Source organism: Cervus canadensis, chromosome 3 (assembly GCF_019320065.1).
Source record: "Cervus canadensis isolate Bull #8, Minnesota chromosome 3, ASM1932006v1, whole genome shotgun sequence".
In the NCBI taxonomy this organism is placed as follows: domain Eukaryota; kingdom Metazoa; phylum Chordata; class Mammalia; order Artiodactyla; family Cervidae; genus Cervus; species Cervus canadensis.
This window is the reverse complement of record NC_057388.1, coordinates 113,622,310-113,644,621: the sequence shown is the minus strand read 5'-3', so window position 1 is coordinate 113,644,621 and position 22,312 is coordinate 113,622,310. Positions and strand designations below refer to the sequence as shown.

Sequence of the window (22,312 nt, the reverse complement as noted above, 5' to 3'; positions counted from 1 at the left end):
GCTGAGCCACCTGGGAAGTCAAGTTAGAGAAGCGACTTGTGTAATAATTATAACTGACACCTACCCGTGCGCAGAACAGCCAAGCCCGTGCCGGGGGGCTCTGCACGGTTACTCTGTGGGACAGCTGATACCTTTTTATGTGACGGAACCATAAACTGGAAGTTGAAAAATCACCTAGAGAGCACGGTGTGATGGAGAACTCTGCTCAAAGTGGCGCGACCAAGGAGGCGGTTCTGGCTGGCTCGTGACTCTTACCACGTGGCTTTGAGTAAACCACTCAGCGCTCCCTGGACACCTGTTTCCCCACCTGTAGTGGAAGGGGCCTGATGGGGAAGATTTCTGACCTTGTCCAACAGCAGCGTCCTATGACTGCATTATTTCCTTGGTTTAGTTTTTTTTTTTTAATTAGGTTTAGACCCTTGGGAGACCTGGGGGGTCTGCAGCAGGCCTGGGTCAGGAGGGTACAGGTGCTGACGGATACCACTCTGGAAGGGCCTGGTGGGTGATTGCCCCCGGGGCCGTAACTGCTGTTCCAGGTCTGGGGTAGCCCGAGGGTGCTGGGGTTGGCAGCACCCACGGTGGGTCAGAGCAGCAGTGCCCACTGCTCAAGGCGCCCGGGTAGGGATGGATGGGGTTGGATGAAAGGAGAGGTGGGGAGGCGCCTGCCGCCCATGACCGTCACCAGATGTGGTTCTCTGTCTCTGTTCTTTGTGCATATTTCTGGCCACAAAGTACAAAAAGAGGTCAGAGGGCTTCAGCCAGGACAGAGGGAAGCAGATGGGGCCATCTTTGTCCACCCTCATGACGTCTAGCAGGACAGGGCTCGGCCACTCTCTGAACTCTGCCCACGCTGCTTCAGAGCTCATGCAACACCCGATTGTTCAGACATTTTTGGTCCACAGTTCGGTAAGACGTGTGTTTTATCCAGAGGTCACGTGTGCCTATGTGTGAATAACCGAAACAAAAATTTTCACAATAAGATGCACTCTTTATTTTATTCTAATTTATATTTTGGCGGTTGTATAATCTACTAAATTGATGTCATGATCCACGATGGGTTGGGACTATCTGTTAGAAAACGGGCTAAATGCTTCTGGAGTGGTCAGTTCAGCTCAGGCTGAAGGTGAGAGCGAACAAATAAAAGCACCCTGTTTGTTATGCTTGCTTAGTACCCAAGGGTGCTTCCTTGTGGTTTTTCTTTTTTTCCGAGTCTTTGGTGTTTGCTGCTTCCTTCGAACTCCTTGTACTTTTCAGTGTATAGCATGGGGTCACGTGGCCGGTGGGGAGACATGGGTTTGAGTGGACGAACCCTTGGGCACCTGTAGAAATGATCAGAAAGAATCTTTTGATAAGCGGTTTTATAAATATAGACGTTGGATGTTCTCAAGATTCTGAGCTTAAAAACTGTGTGGACTTTGGCTCCTGGGCCAAGCCCCGGAGCCACCCTGGGTAGGTGGCTGAGAGCAGAAACTAGGTCTCTAAACCCTGACGCTTGCGTAAGAGCCCCCTGCATGGGGGAGGATGTGTCTCAGAGCCACCAGCAGCGCTGTGACCTTATAAACACGTTCCCTGAGTGCATAGTGTTATTCTCATCCAAATTTTCCATCTTGGGCTTCCCTGGTGGCTCAGCTGGTAAAGAATCCACCTGTAATGTGGGAGCCTTGGGTTCGATCCCTGGATTGGGAAGATCTGCTAGAGAAGGGAAAGGCTACCCACTCCAGTATTCTGGCCTGGAGAAATCCATGGACTCTCTAGTCCATGGGGTCACAAAGAGTTGGACACGACTGAGCGACTTAAAAAAAAAAGAAAGTTGGTCTTGAAGCACAGACCAAAGCCGGTGATATTTCTCCCCGGCAGTGCCCGCACTGCCCGTGGGGAGCAGGCAGGTGGGTGGGGAGGCGGCCGTTGGGGACTCAGGCCCAGAAGCATCCCCTTTTCCCTCGTGGTTGCTATTTTTCTTCCTGGAGAAGACTTAAGTTGTGGGGGGCCCAACGACCCGAGTCACCCAGCTGGCCATGCAGTGGGTGGTACCCACAGAGGGTTCGATGTTCAAGGCTACCACAATCTCGGTTGGTGGTTTGGCATTTTATTTGTGGGTAAAGAAACCCTCCCCAGAAACCCAGCACCTGCCTTTGCAGACCCTATCTTAAGGCTTGTCCTGGTAAAATCATGGAAATTATAGAGTTGAAAAGAGCCCTTGAAATTACAGGCCATCTGTCCTCTGATAGGAGGATTCCCAGCTGGCTCAGTGGTAAAGAACCCGCCTGCCGGTGCAGGAGACACAGGAGATACGGCTGTGATCCCTGGAGCAGGAAGATCCCTTGGAGCAGGGAATGGTAACCCACTCCAGTATTCTTGCCTGGAGAATCCCATGGACAGAGGAGCCTGGCGGGATACAGTCCATGGGGTTGCAAAGAGTCGGACACTACTGAAGTGACTTAGCACACACACAGTGACCCTGATGCTGGGAAAGATTGAGGGCAAAAGGAGAAGGGGACGACAGAGGATGCGATGGGTGGATGGCATCACCAACTCAGTGGCCATGAGTTTGAGCAAACTTGGGAGCTAGTGAAGGACAGAGGAGCTTGGCGTGCTGCAGTCCATGAGGTTGCAAAGAGTTGGACACGACTTAGTGACGGAACAACCACAGTAGTGTATATCTCTTAGTCCTAAATTCCTAATTTATCCCTCCTCCGCTTTCTCCTTTGGGAACCTTAAGTTTGTTTTCTATGCCTGTGAATCTGTTTTGTAAATAAATTCATTTGTATCATTGTTTTGATTCCACATATAAGTGGCTATCATACGATATTTGTCTTTGACTTACTCCCCTTAGTATGATAACCTCTAAGTGCATCCATGTAGCTGCAAATGGCATTATTTCATTGTATGTAAATGTGCCACATCTTCTTTCTCCTCTCTTCTGTCGATGGACACGTAGATTGCTTCTGTGTCTTGACAGCGGTGAACAGTGCTGCAGTGAACATTGGGGTGCATGTATCTTTTCTGTCTTTTCTAGACATGAACCCAAGAGTGGAATTGTTGGATCATATGGTAACTCTATTTTTAGTTTTTTAAGGACCCTCCAGGGTTTTCCAGGGCTTCCCTGATAGCTCAGTGGTAAAGAATCTACCTGCAACGCGGGAGACCCCAGTTCGATTCCTGGGTCGGGAAGATCTGCTGGAGAAGGGATAGGCTACCCACTCGAGTATTCTGGCCTGGAGAATTCCATGGGCGGTATAGTCCATGGGGTCACAGAGTCGGACACGACTGAACGACTTTCACCAGTGTTTTCCATAGTGGCCGCACCAATCACCAACAATATCAGAGGGTTCCCTTCTCTCCATATCCTTGCAGTGGTTACATTGTAGCCTTTTTGCTGATGACCATTCTGACCAGCAGGAGGTGGTATGTCATTGAAGTTTCAGGAAGGACCTCCTGTGGTATCATCTGATCTTGTCTTCACAGCGCTACCCGGTGATACAGAAGGCCCGGTAGCCTCATTTTACAGATTGAAAAATGAAGGCCCTTGGAGGCTAAAATGATTTGCTGCACACCAGAAGTGAGGGGCTTACTGAGGGGAGAATGGGGGACTCTTGACCGCTCTGGTCTAGGGCTTCTGGAGCTCCTTGGTGTTGAGAAGAGTTTGCTGCCTGCTGCTGTTGTGGAGCTGGAGACCACGGGGGGCGGGGTGGGGGCAACTCCCTTGAAGGGGGGCAGGCGGCAGATTTCTGCCTTTCTCATGTCTCAGGGCTTCTTTCTTGGGAGGAAGGCTGCTGCTGCTGCTGCTAAGTCACTTCAATCGTGTCCGACTCTTTGCGACCCCACGGACTGTAACCCACCAGGCTCCTCTGTCCATGGGATTCTCCAGGCAAGAATACTGGAGTAAGCTGCCATTTCCTCCTCCTCCAGGGGATCTTCCCCACCCAGGAATCGAACCCGTGTCTCCTGCGGCTCTTGCATTGCAGGCCGATTCTTTACCAATGAGTCACAAGGGAGCCCTGCCCGCTGTGGGGCTAACACACGCTCCCTTGTTCAGTAGGCGCCAAAGACCCAGGGCAGGGAGGGAGGCCCCAGGCAGCTGCACGGATCTGTGGGGACCACCAGGTGAGGGGAGGAAGGAGGGTGCCCGCAGGAGGAAAAAATCGTGGCTTTCTTTTCTCTTTCACATCGGGAAGTCTCTCAGACTGCAGTCAGAAGCCTTGATGTGCTCTGTGGAAAATAAAGAGTTCTGGAACTTCTCCCAGAGTCAGATTTAGGCTTTCCTTCTCATTTGACCTCTTATCTGCCCTTGTTAGGGTTAGGGTTAGGGTTAGATGCTGAAGCTGAAACTCCAGTACTTTGGCCACCTGATGCGAAGAACTGACTCATTGGGAAAGACCCTGATGCTGGGAAAGATTGAGGGTGGGAGGAGAAGGGGACGACAGAAGATGAGATGGTTGGATGGCATCACCAACTCAATGGACGTGAGTCTGAGTAAACTCCGGGAGTTGGTGATGGATAGGGAAGCCTGGCATGCTGCAGTCCGTGGGGTTGCAAAGAGTCGGACACGACTGAGTGACTGAACTGAACTGCCCTTGTTGCTGAGTTCCAGCCATTCAGGGTTTGTTCCTTATTTTTCTGGAAGTTATGTGACTATTCCCAGAGGCTGTGTGACCCTGGCTGTGGTCACCACCTCCTACATTAGCACCAAGAGATGCCCATTCGGTGGACGGAGGAATGGAGCAAAGTCAGTCTTTGTGGAGAGGCCTCCCTGGAGCCTCCCACCTGAGGGGCTCACCACGGCCTTCATCACAGCCCCGACAGCTCGGGTGCAGATGAGGCTGGTGGTGTGAGCACCGCCTCTATGTGGGTGACAGGAGGTTGGGGGCATAGGCTGGGTAGGGAGCCGGGTACCCGTGGTTCTGGGGAGGCCACTCAATGTTTCCAGAGCTATGCCGAGTGTCTGCTGGGATGCCCCCTGACATTGGTACTAGTGACTCGGGTGCTAAAGATTGAGCGACCTGAGGAATCACTTAAAAGACGAGAGGGTTAGTATTCAGGAAGCAGATGAGTCAGAGCACACACAGTTAGAAAGCCAGAGCCTTTCTGGCGGGAGGAGGGTTTGGAGGAGAATGAAAGTGATGAAGGCGTCCAACTCTTTGCAGCCCCATGGACTGCAGCTCGCCAGGCTCCTCTGTCCATGGAATTCTCCAGGCCAGAATACTGGAGTGGGTAGCCATTCCCTTCTCCAGGGGATCTTCCCAACCCAGGGGTTGAACCCGGGTCTCCTGCATTGCAGGCAGACTCTTTACCATCTGAGCCACCAGGCTGTAGATCCGCGTATATATATGTCTGAGTCCCTTTGCTGTCCGCCTGAAATTATCACAATATTGTTAATTGGCTATACTCCATTATAAAGTAAAAAATTCTAATAAAAACATCAAAAGCCAGAAATGCATCTGGATCGTAACCCGTTCAGCTATGAAGCATCACTAGGGAAGCAAGGGACACCCCCTCAATACCCCCCCCACACACACACACATCGAGTCTGGGGACCCTGCCCTGCGCTGGGAGGACAGTGGAGAATATCTGGTAGTTTGAGAAAAGAAGAAAATTATTTTGACAACAAGCCCTGGAAGATGAGAAGCATTTTATTCTCAATCTAGCAGTAGTCCCTTAAAACTCTCCTGATCCCGCCTGCTGTTTAGCTCCACAGTTAAGAACAGAGCATGTCAGTGCTAACAGGCATCTTCTGAAATTATCTCGTTAAACCCTTCATTTGAGAGCTGGAAGACTGGGTTCAGGCGTGCCCAAGATCCCCGGTTCCCCAGATAGTAAACCACAGGACAGGGCTGGAGCACCCAAGCTCCACCTCTGTGAACAGGTCGTGTTCTTACGTGCCCGAGGGATGCAGGCTTGTCGAGCCCACACAGCGCCCGGGGCCCACTGTCCGCCTGGGTAGCGTCAGATGCCAATGGCGCTCTGTGGCTTCAGGTCTGCTCGGCAGGGAAGGAGCACTAGACTGTCTTCCATGTGTGCCCTCCCCGGGAGGAGTCAAACCGCTGGAAACTGCACGGGAATGTTTGGTGTGACCCTGATGTTTAAAAGCCCTGGCTGGCCCTCAGGTGCAGGCCGCGGCCCCTGACCTTGGCGGCCTTTCTGTTTGTCCTGTGTGTGCACTTTCATCGGGGCTCTTTCCGGGGGAGCCCAGCTGCAACAACAAAGGAGTTTTGTAAGACAAAGCGTCAGAAATGCTGAAAGGGCAGAACTGCATCTGATCGATAACACGCTTGCTGTCAAGGCTCTGAGACATCAGATGGTTGTCAACAGTATGGAAAAAGGTTGGGATAAGAGGCTGGGGGAGTGGGCGAGCTGTAAATGAGACCCCAGACTATACAAAATGGGGTGATTGCATCTGGTGGTGGGACGCTTGATACTTTTCAGTCCTTTGCAACATCAGCATGAATAACTTTTTAAAAATCTTCTGTTGAAGTACACTTGATTTACAGTGTTGTGTTAGGTGAATTGCTTTAGATTAAGATGTAGAAGACCTTAAAGAGACAGTATCACACGCTGCCTTGGGAGTGAACCACTGAACCGTACCAAGTCTCCTCCATCCTTGCTCGTCCCCTGGGACCTCACTGTGCCAGGGACGTGCACTTTGCACGGAAGAGCCCTGTATCATCCCTGAAGAGCCCTGCGTATCTTCTGATACCCAGTTGTTTTGTCCCTGGAGCGGAGTCGTCCCAAGGAGGTGGGAGGGTGTAGGTAGAGCTCTGAGCTGGGAGCGGGTGGACCTGGTTTATAGAACCTGTTTGCCATGGTGCACTTGTCTGCCTTGGGCAAATGGCTTCGCCTTTCTGACCCCTTCATATCTTCATCTGTAGACTGGTGTGAAACCACTTGCCTTTCCTACTTGTCTGGGCTGCTCTGAAGACCATATGAGGCAGAGACTCAAAGTTTTTAAGGATGTGAGAATGAGTGAAAGTGTTAGTTGCTCAGTTGTGTCTGACTCTTTTTGACCCTGTGGACTGTAGCCTGCCAGGCTCTTCTGTCCGTGGTATTTTCCTGGCAGGAATACTGGAGTGGGTTGCCATTTCCTCTTCCAGAAGATCTTCCCAACCCAGGGATCAAACCCGGGGACATACCAATGGCAAATCAACGACAACCCTGCTGCTGAGATCTTTGGCTTTTGCCTGAAATTCTGAAGAAGGGCAGGGATGGGGGATTAATAAATAAGCTACTTTTCAGGTCAGCTCGTATCCTGGGGATTTTCTCAAACCTGCGACTTTCCTCTTTTGTCCTGTCGTTTTTGCGACAGGTGACTTTATCAGCCTGAATCCTGAAAATGCACTTTCCCCAGGGACCCCGCTGGTCCTCTCCAGAGCACATGGTCAGGATCTAAAATACGTGTGCAGCCAGGGACTGTCCCCGAGGGCAGAGCCATCTCTTGGTGGCTCAGTGAACTGGCCACCCCAGTGCCCAGGGAGGGTCTGAGCGCCTGCCAATGGGGAGAAGAAATTCAGAGATGGCCAGGGGTGGCCACAGCAGTGAGACCCAGAGGGTCTCCAGTGGGTGTTTAAATGTTTAGAAGCCCCGGGCAAGCTCCCGGAGCCTGGCCTCCTGGAACTTCACCCAAGCTAAGTGACCAGGTCCCACTCACGCACCGGCCAGCAGGCTCGTCGTAGTCACAGCTGCAGTCGGAGATTTTCCCACACTAGTCTCCGAGGCGCACCCTGTTTCCTGGTAAGCTGGGGGAGGTGAGATTAGAATCGTGGAATGTGGGGCAAGGGAGCCTTCCAGCAAAGCCCGCCACGGGTGCCAAGAGGCTTAGCTATGGGGATGCTCGACCGAGCGAAACTCCCTGCGTGCTGCCGCGGTCGCCCTGTGAGCCTCTCCTGGGCTCACTCATGGGCAGGACGGGTGGTGAGGGGCCCAGCCCGGGGTGGGATGAGACCCCATCCCGGCCTCAGCTGTCTCAAGACCGTCTTGTCCCGAGTCACTTCACTGCCAGGGCCTCGGTCACCGGCATGTGATGGTTCCCTGAGGAGTCAATGGGCATGTGCCCGCCGGGCATCTGGGGACGGCCAGGCTGAACGAATGTCCCAGGGTGATGGTTATTGGAAACCACAGAGGAATGTACTCATTAAAGGGGGAGGTAAGCGCCCACACCTGGTTCCTCTTCCTCCCCCGTGAGCTGTGACCACGAGGCCTGCCCGCCGGCCAGCCGGCCCCTTAACACAGCCGGGCAGCCCCCACGCGTGCTGCCCAGGCAGGGGGTCTTCCGTCCAGGAGGTGATTCGGAGACGCCTGCCCACCCGCTGCACGGGGCAAACGCAGGGCACGGAATCGCAAGATGAAGACTTAGCCCTGGTCCTGGACCCTTCACAGTCCGGTGAGGAATAGACTGATAAATGATCGTAATACAGCGCTGTAAGGCCTGCTGTGAGGTTCAGGGAGCACAGATAAGAGAAGAATGGATTCTCCCTGAGGGTGGGTCCCGGCCGGACCAGAGAAGGCGGCTGCACTGGGCTTTGCAGGCTAGTAGGAGCTCACCCTGTGAGCCAGGATCGGGGCTGGCTGGGTGGTGAGGAGGAAAAGGCTTGGAGCTTCAGAGGCAGTTGTCAGCTCCACGCTAGAGGCTGGCTCGGCCCTGCAGGGGCCCAGGTGAGACAGGGTCTGTTGTCCCAGGAAGGGGGTTGGCTGTTGGCGAAGGGTGACCTTCAGCTGCCATGTTAGAGGGGTTGAGATGGTACTCCAACGTGTCCATACATACACAGCCTGTTTAAAACACCATAAAGAGCCTGTCTGGGTGCCTGATGAAAGGAGACAGGGTATAGAGTGTATCAGAAATCAGGCTGTGGAGGTTGGCAAGTCCCTCCAGGCCTGGATTAGAGGCTGTGGGGCCCGGCAAGATCTCCTGATGGTGAATCACCCGTGGGAAGCCCATGGCTCCTGCCTGGGCGGAATCACCGTGAAGCCTGCCCTGCACCGCAGACCAGCCGACTCAACCCGTGCGGTGGGACCCCGGCTCCCCAGGTGACTCTAATTGCAGCCCGCTTGAGACGCTGAAATGAACCACCCCAGTGCGGGCTGAGTCTGGAGTCTGCTGTGTTCTTAGAGACTGCCAGCATGTCCCGGTGGACTTGCTGTGGGAGTCATTGGCTTGGCTATAGTGGAGTGGAGGCCCTGAGGCTTTAGGGGAGGGGCCCGCATTATGAGGCCACAGTTTTAGGAATCACTGTTCTGGCAGAGGTTTGCAGATCGCTTGAAACTAGCTAAGTTGAAAGATTTGTTGGAGAACAAAGAGCAAACCCAAAGGAGGGCTGGGCAAAAGGAGGTGCAGACCTGGACCCCTCAGCAGAGCCTGGGGAGGGTGGGAGGGCTTAAAAAAGCAAGGGTGCTGTGCTTAGCTGCTCAGTAATGTCCGACTCTTTGTGACCCCAGGGACTGTAGCCCACCAGGCTCCTCTGTCCATAGAGATTCTCCAGGTAAGACTACTGGAGTGGATTGCCATGCCCTCCTCCAGGGGATCTTCCCAACCCAGGGATCAAACCCAGGTCTCCTGCATTGCAGCAGATTCTTTACTGTCTGAGTTACCAGGGAAGCCCAAGAATACTGGAGTGGGTAGCCTATCCCTTCTCCAGGGGATCTTCCTGACCCAGGAATCAAACTGGGGGTCTCCTGAATTGCAGGCAGATTCTTTACCAGCTGAGCTAACAGGGAAACCCCAAAAGCAAGGGTAGGTACACAGAAAACTATAAAATGTTGCTGAAAGAAATCAGAGAAGACGAATAAATGGAGAGACATCCCATGTACGTTAATTGGTAGACTTAATATTGTTAAGATGTCAGTATCACCCAAATTCATCTACAGATTCAATGTCATCCCTATCAGAATCCCTGTTTCAGATATAGAACAGCCATCCTTAAATTTGTATGAACTCTCAAGGGACCCCAAGAAGCCGCACTATCTTAAGAAAAAGAAAGGAGCAGAGTCTCACATTTCCTGATCTTATTACAAGGCTACAGTCATCAGAACAGTGTGGTGCTGGCATGAAGACAGACTTACATGTCTTACATGAGGACATCAGCTTACTCAGAATGGCATGAGATTCAAAATATACGAATTGCTTATTTCTGGAATTTCCCATTAAATGTTTTCGGACCCCAGTTGACCTCAACTAACTTAGAAACCTTGGAAGGTGAGACTGCTGATATGGGGGGAGGAGCTTCTGTAACTCAGAGTGGATCAATGACTTAAACATAGGGGCTAAAGCTATAAAACTCTTAGGAAATGGAGAGAGAAATGGCAACCCGCTCCAGGATTCTTGCTGGGAAATTCCATGGACAGAGGAGCCTGGCAGGCTTCAGTTCATAGGGTCACAAAGAGTCAGAGACGACTTAGCAACTAAATAAGATCATGCTAAAAATATTTTCAGGAGTAAAGGATATTTTCTTACCTCCACTGTTGCTTTAAAAGTAGCATTTTAAAAAGATGAAACTAATATGCCCAAACATTGTTAATAAAAGACAAACTAAAAGTTATTATATGTCTAGGGCTTCTCTGGGAAACAAACATTTATTGGCTTCTAATTTAAAATTGTTAATTTTATCAAATGTGATTTGACTTTGGTTGGCCTTTTATAGTTTACATAAAGTTGATTTTCCTCAGTTCTGTGATTTTGATATTTCCCACATTGAGCAAATAAAAAAGTTTGAATTTATTTAAAAAAAAAAAAACTCTTAGGAAAGAACATAAAGGAAAAGCTTCCTCTATGACGTTGGATTTGGTGATTTCTTGGACATGACACCAAAATGAAAGTGTTAGTCGCTCAGTCGTATCCAGCTCTTTGTGACTCCATGGACTGTCGTCCACCAGGCTCCTCTGTCCATGGAATTCTCCAGGCTAGAATACTGGAGTGGGTTGCCATTTCCTCCTCCAGGGGATCTTCCCAACCCAGGGACCAAACCCAGGTCACGAGGCCAAAAGCAGAGGCAGCAAAGTGAAAATAGAGAAATTGTGCTACATCAGAATTAGAAACTTCTGTGCAACAAAAAACACAATCAACAAAGTGAAAAGGCTACCTATAGAAGGACAAAAAATACTCGCAAATCATATATCTGATAAAAGGGTCATATCTAGATTATGTAAAGAACTCCTATCAACTCGGCCGGCCAGCAGCCTGGTTTAAAAAATGGTCAAAGGACTTCTTGAATAGACATTTTTTCCAGAGAAAATGCACAGATGGCCAACAAGTCTGTGAAAGGATGCTCAACACCAGTAATCATTAGGGAAATGCAAATCAAATCCTCATTGAGATACCATCTCACACCCATTAGGATGGCTAAAACAGCAATAACTAAAACAAAGCAGAAAATAACAAGTGTCCAGTGAGGATGTGGAGAAATTGGCACCCTCATGCACTCTGGGTGGGGGTATAAAATGGTGTGGCTGCTATGGAAAAGTATGGGGGTTCCTCAAGAGTATTAAAAATAGAATTACTGTATAGTCCAGCAATTCCACATCTGGGTGTATACCCGAAAGAACTGAAAGCAGGGTTGCAGAGATATTTGTACACCTGTTGTATTAGTTTGCTAGGGCTGCCGTAACAAAGTGGTACAGACTGGGTGGCTTAAATAGCAGAAATTTATTTTCTCACAATTCTCAAGGACTTCTAAGTCAAGGTCAAGGTGTTGGCAGAGTGAGTGACTTCTGATATCTCTTACCTTGCCCCATAGATGGCCATTCTCTCTCTTGAGTTCTTATGGTCTTCCTTCTGGGTCTGTCCTAATGGTCTCTTCTTCTATGGACACAATCATATTGGATTGAGGTCTTATGGAGGGCCCACCCGTATAGCTTCATGTTATCATAATTCAAAGACTCAACAAGTACAGTCACATTCTGGAGTATTGGGGTGGTGTAACTTCAAACCTATACATTTTGAGGGGCACACAATTCAATCCATAGTTCCTGTGTTCATAGCAGCATTAGTCATGGTAGCCAAAAGGTGGAAGCAACCCAGTTCAGTCACTCAGTCATGTCTGACTCTTTGCCACCTCATGGACTGCAGCACGCCAGGCTTCCCTGTCCATCACCAACTCTCGGAGCTTGCTCAAACTCATGTCCGTCGAGTCGGTGATGCCATCCAACCATCTCATCCTCTGTTGTCCCCTTCTCCTCCTGCCTTCAATCTTTCCTATCATCAGGGTCTTTTCCAATCCCTTAATAGATGAATAGATAAGTAGAATGTGGTCTGTCCATACAATGGAACATTACTCAGCCATTAAAAGGAAGGGAATTTTGTCACATGCTACAACATGGAGAAACCGAGGACATGATGCGAAAGGGAATAAGCCAGTCACAAAAAAGACAAATACTGCACAATTCCACTTCCATGAGGTCCCTAGAGCTGTCACATTTATAGAGACAGAAAGTAGAATGCCAGGGGAGGGGTTGGAGGAGGGGACTGGGGAGTGGTTGTCAAATGCCTATGGAGTTTCACTTTGCTGAGAGGAAAGGGCCTTGGAAGCTGTTTGCGCAGCAATGTGAATGTGCTCAAGTCCTCTGAGTTAGAATGACTAAGATGGCAAATCTTGTGTTTGTTGTTTAGTCGCTAAGTCATGTCCAACTCTTTGCGACCCTATGGACTGTAGCCCGCCAGGCTCCTCCATCCATGGTATTTCCCAGGCAAGAATACTGGAGTGGGTTGCCATTTCCTTCTCCAGGGGATCTTCCCAACCCAGGGATCCAAGCCCCATCTCCTGCATTGGCAGGTGGATTCTTTACTACTGAGCCACGAGGGAAGCCCACATCTTGTGTTACACGTATTTTACTGCAGTTAACAAGGAAAAAAAAAAAAGAAGGTTCGGGATGCGGGCAGTTTCTCCTGGGAGAGGGCTGCCCAGGTGGGGTTTCTGCCTCGAGTGGAGGTGTCCACCAGGCAGAAGACAGGATGGAGGAGGAGACGGTGAGGGTCTCATCGTTTCAGACACGATGAGTCTGTGGCAACTACCCGCGCCCCACAACCCCCCAAAGGATATCTCTCGGGCCACGATGTCATCAGGTTTTTCTGAATGCTTTGCCCCAGCAGCCAGCCCCCAACACACAGCCCTGTCCTCGCCCCAGGAGGACGCACATCCTCGGGCCACGTTCGTGCCAGGAGATGGCGTCTGGCCCATCGGCCACTCCCCAAAGCGTCCACTGGGCTCTCCCTTCCCTCCCCAGCCTTCCTCCTTTGCTCTCTCCCTCCTGCCCTGCGGTCCGGGTGCCTTCTTCCTGCTCCTTCCCTGGGGGGTCGAGAGGGAAGGTGGAGAGCGGGCTGGATCCCCGAGGGGGGCCAGGGCAGGCATCTCCAGTGCCTCCTTCCACCTTCGTGGCCGTCCACCTCCCTCCATGGTGGCTGACATTCGAGGAGGACTCAGCAAGGGGCTGGGGATACACCCAGAGCCCCACATGTGGCCCCAGATGTGGCCAGGTGGGCCCCCGAGGGTCCCGGTCACTGACCACGTGCCCTCTTTCCATCCTAGGACCTGAGTTCCTTTGCCATGCCGCTCCTGGATGGAGACCTGGAGAGTTCAGAAAAGCCTCCATCTCGTAAGGTAAGGCTCCCTTCCTCTCAGCTTCTCCCAGCTCACCGGAGGTGCCGTGGAGGCCGGACTCGCTCAGTTCAAGCCCGAGACAGACTTCTCCTCCCTGTGCCCCTGGCTGCAGCTGAGCCCAGCCTCTCCCTCCAGGCCTCACCCCTTTCTCTGCCCTTCCCTCGGGGCTCCTCCCTGGCCCCTGGATGCCCCAAAGCAGACAGAGGTGATGCTGAAGAGTTAACGTTGAGCTCAGCGCCCCGAGTGCCTGAGATGCTCACGGGCAGAGAAGAGATGGAAAATCAGGGAAAAGCGGGTCATGGAGCCCGGATGTCTCTCCCCTTTGCAGACAGGAGTCCCTCCTCCCGCCCCCGTCCCCTCCTTCCCTCCCCCCACCCCCACCCCCAGCCCTCAAGTCCTTCTCTGCCTTTCGTCCTCTTTCCATCTTTTCCTTTCCTCTCGTTCACCTACCTTCTCCCCTCTCCCACGTGTCAATTTTCCCTGCTCAAGGTCGGTGGAGGGCCGGCAGCCCGAGGCGTGCGTGTCCTGGGATGGGTGGGGTGGCCGTGGCAGGAACGGGGAGGTCGAGGCAGCCTGCGGTGGGGGTGAGTGCGGGGCGGAGGGCTGGCAGGAGGCCCAGCGGTCGTGCCTTTGTGGGGAGCGCTGCAGGCGGTGTCTTGAGAGCAGAGGGTGGTAGACAGACTTTCCCCCAGTCCTCGGGCGGCCTCACAGCCGGGCTGGGTCCAGTCCGGGCTGCCTGGCGCTCACTCCAGTGTGTGCAATGCTGCGTCCGGACCCCATGCAGTGGGACTGGCGGGCAGGCTGTGCAGGGGAGTGTCCCGGCAGGACAGGTCCTGCACCTCCCAGCTCGTCTCTGCATCTTTGTGCCCTGTGACTGAGATCCCCATCTCCTCAGGGAGTTGAACACCTCCTGTGGCTACCAAGCTGAACGTGGATGGGACCCAGGGTGGCTCCTCCTCCACGATCTAGGGGCTGTGGGTGAGCTCCCCTTTCTGGGAGCTCTTGGCTCAAGGACGCCAGCCCCCAGGCTCCCAAGCATCAGTTGAGATGGGAGTTTGTCCGCTCTCCCCACCAGTCCCCCCGCCTGGTTCCCCTGCCCCCAGAGGGGGCAGCTCTTTGTCACAAAAGACATCTCAGGATACACGGGCTTCTATTCCCCTCGACTCTGCACAGTTCTCTGTGCAGCTCCCAGGCCAGCATCGAGAGGAAGGTCAGTGCCTTTGACGTCCCCGGATCGTTCAAGAGCACTGCGGTCACTCTGGGTCAGCCAGGGCGGCCGGGGCCTGGGGAGTCCATGGAATGCCTGGCAATCTGCCACCCCCCACTCCCCCAATGGGTGACCATGAGTTTTTCCTGTCTGTGTCCCTTGATCCTGGGACAAGGAGCCTAGCCCCTCTGTTAATCTTTCCTGGCAGCTTCCCTGAGGTGTGACCTGGGACAGGACCTTCTCTGTGAACCTGTCTCCCCATCGGCAAACCCAGGCTCATGACAGTGCTCACCTCTCTTGTGAAGATGAAACGAGCTCATCCGTAGAGCAGACACCCATGGGTGCCTGGCCCAGAGCAGGTGCTCAAGGGCGGTCTGGGAATGCGGCTGTGATTCCAGACATCCCCCCTCTGGAGCACTGTGGAGGGGTGCACCCACGTCCTGTTTATCTGAGCCGTGGGGAGCATTGCACTCAGCCGGGCCCTAGACTCCTGTCCATCACTGGCTGTGTACCACTCCTCTGGCTCCTCTGCTGAGACCACCAGCCCCCTTTCTGGAGCACGCGGGGGCTCTGGCTGGGACACCCCACCACCAGCTTGCTGGACGCGGCCTCTGCCTGCCAGACCCAGCCTCCCCACCTCCCTGATCCGAGATGGGCACCACGGGAGGGTGTCCCCGGCCTACAGACCCTCCCGTTGAGGTTTTGTTTCACTCAGCCCCCCTTTCTCTGGTGCCCCTTGCCTGTGACCTCCTTCATCCATGCCCGTTTCCCACAAGCTCCGAAGAGGCCCCCAGCAGTCGGCTGTCAGTCACCACCAGGCCAGCCCTGCCCACCCTTCACCTTCACCCCTGCACCTCTCTTCTCCCCTCCTCTGCGTCCTTGGGACACAGCTGAGACCTGAGAGTTGGGGGACTGGGCCCTGCCCCGTGGCCCCCCCTGCAGCCGTGGACAGAGGTGGGCCTGGCAGCCCTACCCACGGCACCCTGAATTCCCATCCATAGCTCTGAGGAGCTGGCAGGCATTCGGGAGGCTCTGGGCCCTTTGTTCATCCAAACCCAGGGAAACGTGCCATTGCGTTAGCAAAGTACCATCTTAGCTGCATCCTGCTTGAAGGCACGGGCTCTGTCCCTAGGGTTCTTACCCCCACCCGCCCTGCAGGACGCAGACCCAGAGGCCAGGTCTGCACCTGCCTTCTCATGGCCACGGCTCAAGACCAGTCCTTACACTCCCCGTGGACAAGGCTGAGCTGGGGCACCATTTTTCACCATGTTGGGGGGAAGGTCTGCTTTCTGGGGCCCCCTCCTCAAGCCGACGGCTGAGGCCTGGTTCTGGCGGCCTGGAATTCTGAGCATAGGATGGAATCCCAGTGTGGAGAATCCTGGGGCTCCACTTGCCCTTCAGATAGGGTTCAGGCCGGCACCCGGGCCCTGTGAGACTGGCCGTCCAGTGGCAGTTGGCCTAGCTTTCCCCTGTGAGCTGTCTGTGGTGGCCCAAGTGAGTGGCTGTTTGTCTGTCCTCACAGCTCCACCTCCTCTTTCCCCAGCCTGGGGACGTCTCTGGCCCTCAGCCTGTCCAGAGCCCATCAGCTCTCAGCACCTTCTCTGGTTTGGGGCCCCGTGACCCACAGTGTCCCCTTTTGCAGACTCTTCCCTTTCTGGTTCACTCCCAGGCCAGCCTCACCTTCCCTGCTGTTCTCCATGGCCTCACGGGGACCCTAACCTTCCCCACATCTTGTTCTCTGCGTGGAACGAACATCAGCCTTGCTCAGCCGTTCCTTCTCCCCAGGCTGAGCTCACTGTGCAGTGTGGAGGGGACATTTGCGGAGTTAATGTGACTCCCTGCCTCTGTCCTCACACTTGACCTTGACTCCTCTTCTGTTTCACATTGCCAGGCTGCTCCTGCTCCTGGCCATTTCTGCTGCTCCCGGGAGGTATGTGGGGCAAGGGGCAAGGCCAGGGGCCTGAGGCCCCACCCACCACTGACCAGCGTTGTGGCCTTCACTCTGTCCCCAGTTGGTGCCTTCTCAGAGCTCTGGGTTCAGGAGTACCCAGGGGGTGATGGTGGCCAGCCTCCAGCATGTCGGCCCTAAATGACTGTGCCAGCCCCTTGCTGCAGAGCCTCCATGATGCCCCCTCTAAGGAGGCTCAGGCTCTCAGACCCCACGTGGAGTGAGTGAGTGAAAGTCGCTCAGCCGTGTGCAACTCTTTGCGACCCCCTGGACTGTATAGTCCTGAATATTCTTTGGAAGGACTGATGCTGAAGCTGAAGTTCCAATACTTTGGCCACCTGATGCAAAGAGCTGACTCATTGGAAAAGACCCTGATGCTGAGAAAGATTGAAGGCAGGAGAAGGGGATGACAGAGGATGAGATGGTTGGATGGTGTCACCGACTCAATGGGCATGAGTTTGAGTAGGCCCCGGGAGTTGCTGATGGACAGGGAGGCCTGGCGTGCTGTAGTCCATGGGGTCGCAGAGAAGCAGACTCGACTGAGCGACTGAACATCAAGCCCAGCTCAGGGCGCCTTCTAGTGGTGGAAGCGCTCACAGGGTCCCGGGCCCGGACAGGCGCCCCAGGTGGACAGAGACACAGAGGCCGCCGTCGTACCTCCCTTCTCAGCACATCTGGGGTCCACCTGCCTTGCAGAGCCCGGGGTCTCAGCCTGCTAGCCAACTCCCGCCAGGCTTGGTCCTTGCCCCAGCACCCAGCGGACAAGTGGTTTTCCTTTCCTGCGGCAGAGCTGGGTGGCCCGAGGCCCTCTGGCTCCTGTGTTGCAGGGGACAGCAGGGGACAGCAGCAGGTCATGTGCAAGGGTGGTTCCCGTGGGTCGGGTCTGGCTGGTGCCCCTTCAGACGGCGCGGGGCAGGCCCCCTCATTCCACCCGGGAGGAGACCCAGGCTTAGCGAGTCTCAGGAACTCCTCCTGCTAGCCCAGCAAGGGGTGAGCGGGTCAGACCCAGGCGCTCAGATGGGAATGAAGTGAAGTTGCTCAGTCGTGTCTGACTCTGCAACCCCGTGGACTGAATAGGCCAGAATACTGGAGTGGGCAGCCTTTCCCTTCAGGGAAAGAATACTGGAGTGGGTAGCCTTTCCCTTCTCCAGGCCAGAATACTGGAGTAGGTAGCCTTTCCCTTCTCCAGGGGATCTTCCCAACCCAGATCTCCCGCAGTGCAGGTGAAATTCTTTACCAGCTGAGCTACGAGGGAAACCACAGAATACTGGAGTGGGTAGTCTATCCCTTGTCCAGGGGATCTTCCCGACCCAGGAATCAAACCGGGGTGTCCTGCGTTGCAGGCGGATTCTTTACCAGCTGAGCTATGAGAGAAGCCTTTCAGATGTGAATGCCAGGTCCTAAACCCACCAGCAGGGCACGTTAGAAATCCCTCCAGTCTATGAGTTGAGTGAGTTGGCTTGAAGACGGAGTCTAGCACTTTTTCAAGCCATGACTGGTGGTGACTTCAAGTCATGGCTCAAGTGAGCCTCAGAGGTTTTCAGCCTCATTAACTTTTTTCCCTAACCTCTGCGGTCACTCCAACGTGGAAGCTGCTTGGAGATGAAAACTTCGTCCCTTCCCACACCAGGACGGAGCCCCGGACCCCCTGACTCTCAGGTCATGGGGGTCTGTGCTCCCTCCTTTGAGGAGGGGCCGGAGAACATTATTGCAGGGAGGTCAGACCTCAAGGACAGACGCGTGTTCTTGAGAAGTGAAGGGCAGGAGGCGGGGCTGCGGATAGGACAGGGGGGAAGAGGCCGTGTTTGAGGCTTCACGGATGCCCTGGCTGTCCTCCCCACCTCCAGGAAGCCCCCTTGCGGAGAGCTGGCTGGAGGCCAGGGGGCTCCCAGGGCAGTGTGGCCCAGCCTGTGGATGGGTCGTCCCTGGGTCCCGTCCTGCCCGCCCCCCGCCCAGGCCGCCCCTTGTCTGTGCGAGAGCCTGGTGGGGCTGTTCCTCAGTCTGGGTGTCCTGGACCCCCCAGCTGGGTGGCAGGGGACAGCGGAGGGGGGCAGGTCCGCACAGGCCGCCATCTGGGCTCCGAGGGACCTCACCCGTCTGTCTGTCTGTCTGTCTGCAGGTGGACAGCCCCTTCGGCTCGGGCAGCCCCTCCAAAGGCTTCTTCACCAGAGGCCCCCAGCCCCGGCCCTCCAGCCCCGTGTCTGCGCCTGTGCGCCCCAAGACCAGCCCCGGCTCCCCCAAAACCGTGTTCCCATTCTCCTACCAGGAGTCCCCACCGCGCTCCCCACGTCGCATGAGCTTCAGCGGGATCTTCCGCTCCTCGTCCAAAGACTCCTCCCCCAGCTCCAACCCATCCACCTCGCCGGGGGGCATCCGGTTCTTCTCTCGCTCCAGAAAAAGTAAGGCATTGATGCTTTGGTTCCAGGTGGGTGCAGGGCTGCGGGGGGAGCCGCTCTGGGCCGCGGGGGACACCGCCGCTGGCTGGTGGCTGTAGCGATGCTGAGCGCGCGTCTGGGTCCGTCCCTCAAGAACAAATTGAGCTCCGAAACAGCGGGGTTCCCTGGGGTCCCTTTCTTCCTGTGCTGACCCCCACCCGTCGGGCGTGGTTTGTGGGGGTTAATGCAGACATTGCCATCTAGTCGGGCTTAAGACAGCCACATGGAATGGTGGAAGTCAGGAGTGGTGTGAAGCTAAGATTCAGCCCCGTACCCTGCTGTGGTCTTTCCCGGGGTGGACCACAAGCCAGAGGGATTTGGGTCTTTGGGACTCACATTTGGGACCACATTTGAGGGATTTGAGGCTTCTTTCTGGCACATCCTAACTTTGTTTTGTGCCCTGGGTAGCTGGGGTTCATCTGTTAGAGAAACAGGGGCAGGAAGTGTGTGTTCAAGAGAGAGTTCTTTAGGCTCATGAGATTTTGTGATCTAAGGATAAACTATTCTCCACTGAGCACAGTTGATTGTAATTGGAAATATTATGGCAAACCATAAAGTTGTTGTTATTGTTTAGTTGCCAAGTTGCGTCAGACTCTTTGTGATCCCCGTGGACTGTAGCCCACTAGGCTCCTCTGTCCGTGGGATTCTCCAGGCAGGAATACTGGAGTGGGTTGCCGTTTCCTTCTCCAGGGGACCTTCCTGACCCAGAGACTGAAGCCGTGTCTCCTGCATTGGCAGGCGGGTTCTTTACCCTGGAGCCACCGCCAAACCATAAAGCAGATGGTTCATTTTCGCCTCTCCTGTGTCTCAGGGCATCTCCCTACTCGTTACGACTCTCCCTGATGACAGAGGAAATTCTTGTTCAGGGAGACGGTGATTTGGGAAACGTGCCTGCCCTTGGGCGTCAGGTCTGGAGTGGTCCTCCTCTGTCTCTGGCTGCATTTGCAAGAGGACCTGTAGGTCGGAGCTGTACTCTGTCCACAAGGCCAGCACCAATGTGGTTTTCCGTCTCTGTGACTCACGAGGAAGGGTGGGGACCTCTTCTTTTGGTGGTTTGGGGTGTTGCTCCTAGCACCCCTCAAGTCATCCCCGTGATGACTGAGCTCGAGTGTAACTGTACAGATGTCCTGTGACGCGGTGATCCTCACGCAGACGATGCGGGCCACGTGCGGTTGGGAACCTACATGTGAAGCCAGAGAGGCAGGTGTGTTCTAGCCCTGATGTCCCAGCGCCCCAGAGCACATCCCCAGTTTCCTCGACAGGGATCCTGAAACTCTCCACTACTCCATCACGCACCGCCTCTCAGAGGAGGGCGGTCAGACCAGACCTTCACCAGCTGTCCTATTTCTCGAATCGGGCCTGGGTTGGTTACAACAGAACAAAGTTGTATTAATTTTGTGGGGGCAGCGATGACAGTGTACCCCAAATCAGGTGGCTTAAACAACAGCAATTTATTCTCTCATGGCTCCAGAGGCCAGACGCCAGAACCAAGCTCTCAGCAGGGCCGTGGTCCCTCTGAAGGGGCTGGGGAAGAGTCTGCTCCAGGCCTTTCTCTCAGCTCCTGGGGTTGCCAGCAGCCCTTGGTGTTCCTTGGCCCGCGGAGGCGACACTCGGCGTCTGCCCCCATCACCCTGGGCATGTGGCCGGCTCCCGCCGGGTGTCTGTCCGTGTCCACGGGCCGCCTCCCTCCTTCTGAGGACCACAGTTGCTTTGTATGATGGGCCACCCGACCCCAGGATGACCTCCCCCAAATCCCTTACATCTGCTGTGACCTCATTTCCGCTTAAGTTCCCTTTTTGAGGTTCCTGGAAAAGACATGAATTTGGCAGGGGGGACACCTGGCGGCTCAGACAGTAAAGAATCCGCCTGCAATGCGGGAGATGTGGGTTCAGTCCCTGGGTTGGGAAGATCCCCTGGAGGAGGGCATGGCAACCCCTCCAGTGTTCTTGCCTGGAGAATCCCCACGGACAGAGGAGCCTGGCGGGCTGTAGTCCACGGGGTCACAAAGAGTCAAACACGACTGAGCGACTAAACTTAGCACACACAGCCATCCCACCCAGCACATGGTGACATCAGAAAAGCCAAGACCTTCAGGTCACCTCACTGGCTGGGGAGTGGAGGACTGACCTGTGGGCATAGGATGGTCATCCTGTTAAGGCCAGGGTCACTTCTGAAGGCAGAAGGGAGCAGCCAAGATGCAGAATCTGGGAGGTCTGGGGGAGCCTGCAGGTGGAGGCATGCCCGACCTTCAGCTCCTGGGCTGCCAGGAGTCCATGCTGCCCATTTCTGGTCAGTGATTTTAAAGACCATTCGGTGTGCTTGGCTAGAAAACGTGCATGCATGGGAGCTAATTTGCTTCAGTTGTGTCCGATTCTTTGCAGCCCCATAGACTGTAGCCCGCCATGTTCCTTTGTCCATGGGATTCTCCCAGCAAGAATACGGGAGTGGGTTGCCGTTTCCTTCTCCAGGGGATCTTCCTGGCCCAGGGATCAAACCCAAGTCTCTTATGTCTCCTGTATTGGCAGGCGGCTTCTTTACCAGTAGCGCCACCTGGGTAGCCCAATAGAAAACACTCGGCTGCAAAGGCGTGTTATTAGCTGCTGCGCACCACGTGTGGCTTGTTAAGGCTTCTCTGCGTCTGGCTGCTGTCTGCGGCCGGGGCGCAGGAAGGTGTAGAGTGACCTGTGTGAAAGTGAAAGTCGCTCAGTCGTGTCCGACTCTTTGTGACCCCAGTGGACTGTACAGTCCAGGCCAGAATACTGGAGTGGGTAGCCTTTGCCTTCTCCAGGGGGATCTTCCCAACCCAGGGGTCAAACCCAGGAGTAGCCGGGGCTGCTGGTAAAAAGACTCTCGTTGATTAGGTCGGGTGCGGGCTCAGCTTCCTTAGAGACACGCTCTGGGGGGCAGGTGTTCGGACCAGGGACAGTAGCCTGTGATGTTGCCCTTGAGGCACAGAGCCCACGACCTTGACCTTCCCCAACCGGAAACCAGCCCTGTCCAGCCCGCTGATGACGCCTGAAGGTCGCGGTCCGTATGCAGGCAGAGCATGTCCTGCTTCACGGGGTCCTCCCCTTGGGCCCTGGTCCCCTGGTTTCCCCATCGCGCTTAGTGTGAGGCTAGCGTGGAGGGCGTACAATCTGTC

At 54.5% G+C, this 22,312-nt stretch overlaps 1 protein-coding gene across 5 annotated transcripts in view; it reads left to right on the top strand.

Annotated features, from left to right (window-relative positions):
• PRKAG2 (protein kinase AMP-activated non-catalytic subunit gamma 2) overlaps positions 1-22,312 on the top strand; it is a 293,481-nt gene that overhangs the window by 73,058 nt on the left and 198,111 nt on the right. For 3 of the 5 annotated variants that reach the window (XM_043464192.1, XM_043464191.1, XM_043464190.1), the window contains exons 2-3: positions 13,509-13,580; positions 18,855-19,134. In XM_043464192.1, coding sequence (XP_043320127.1) covers positions 13,509-13,580; positions 18,855-19,134 — 352 coding nt within the window. The remainder of the gene's footprint in view (positions 1-13,508; positions 13,581-18,854; positions 19,135-22,312) is intronic. The other 2 variants (XM_043464194.1, XM_043464193.1) reach the window with 1 other exon arrangement.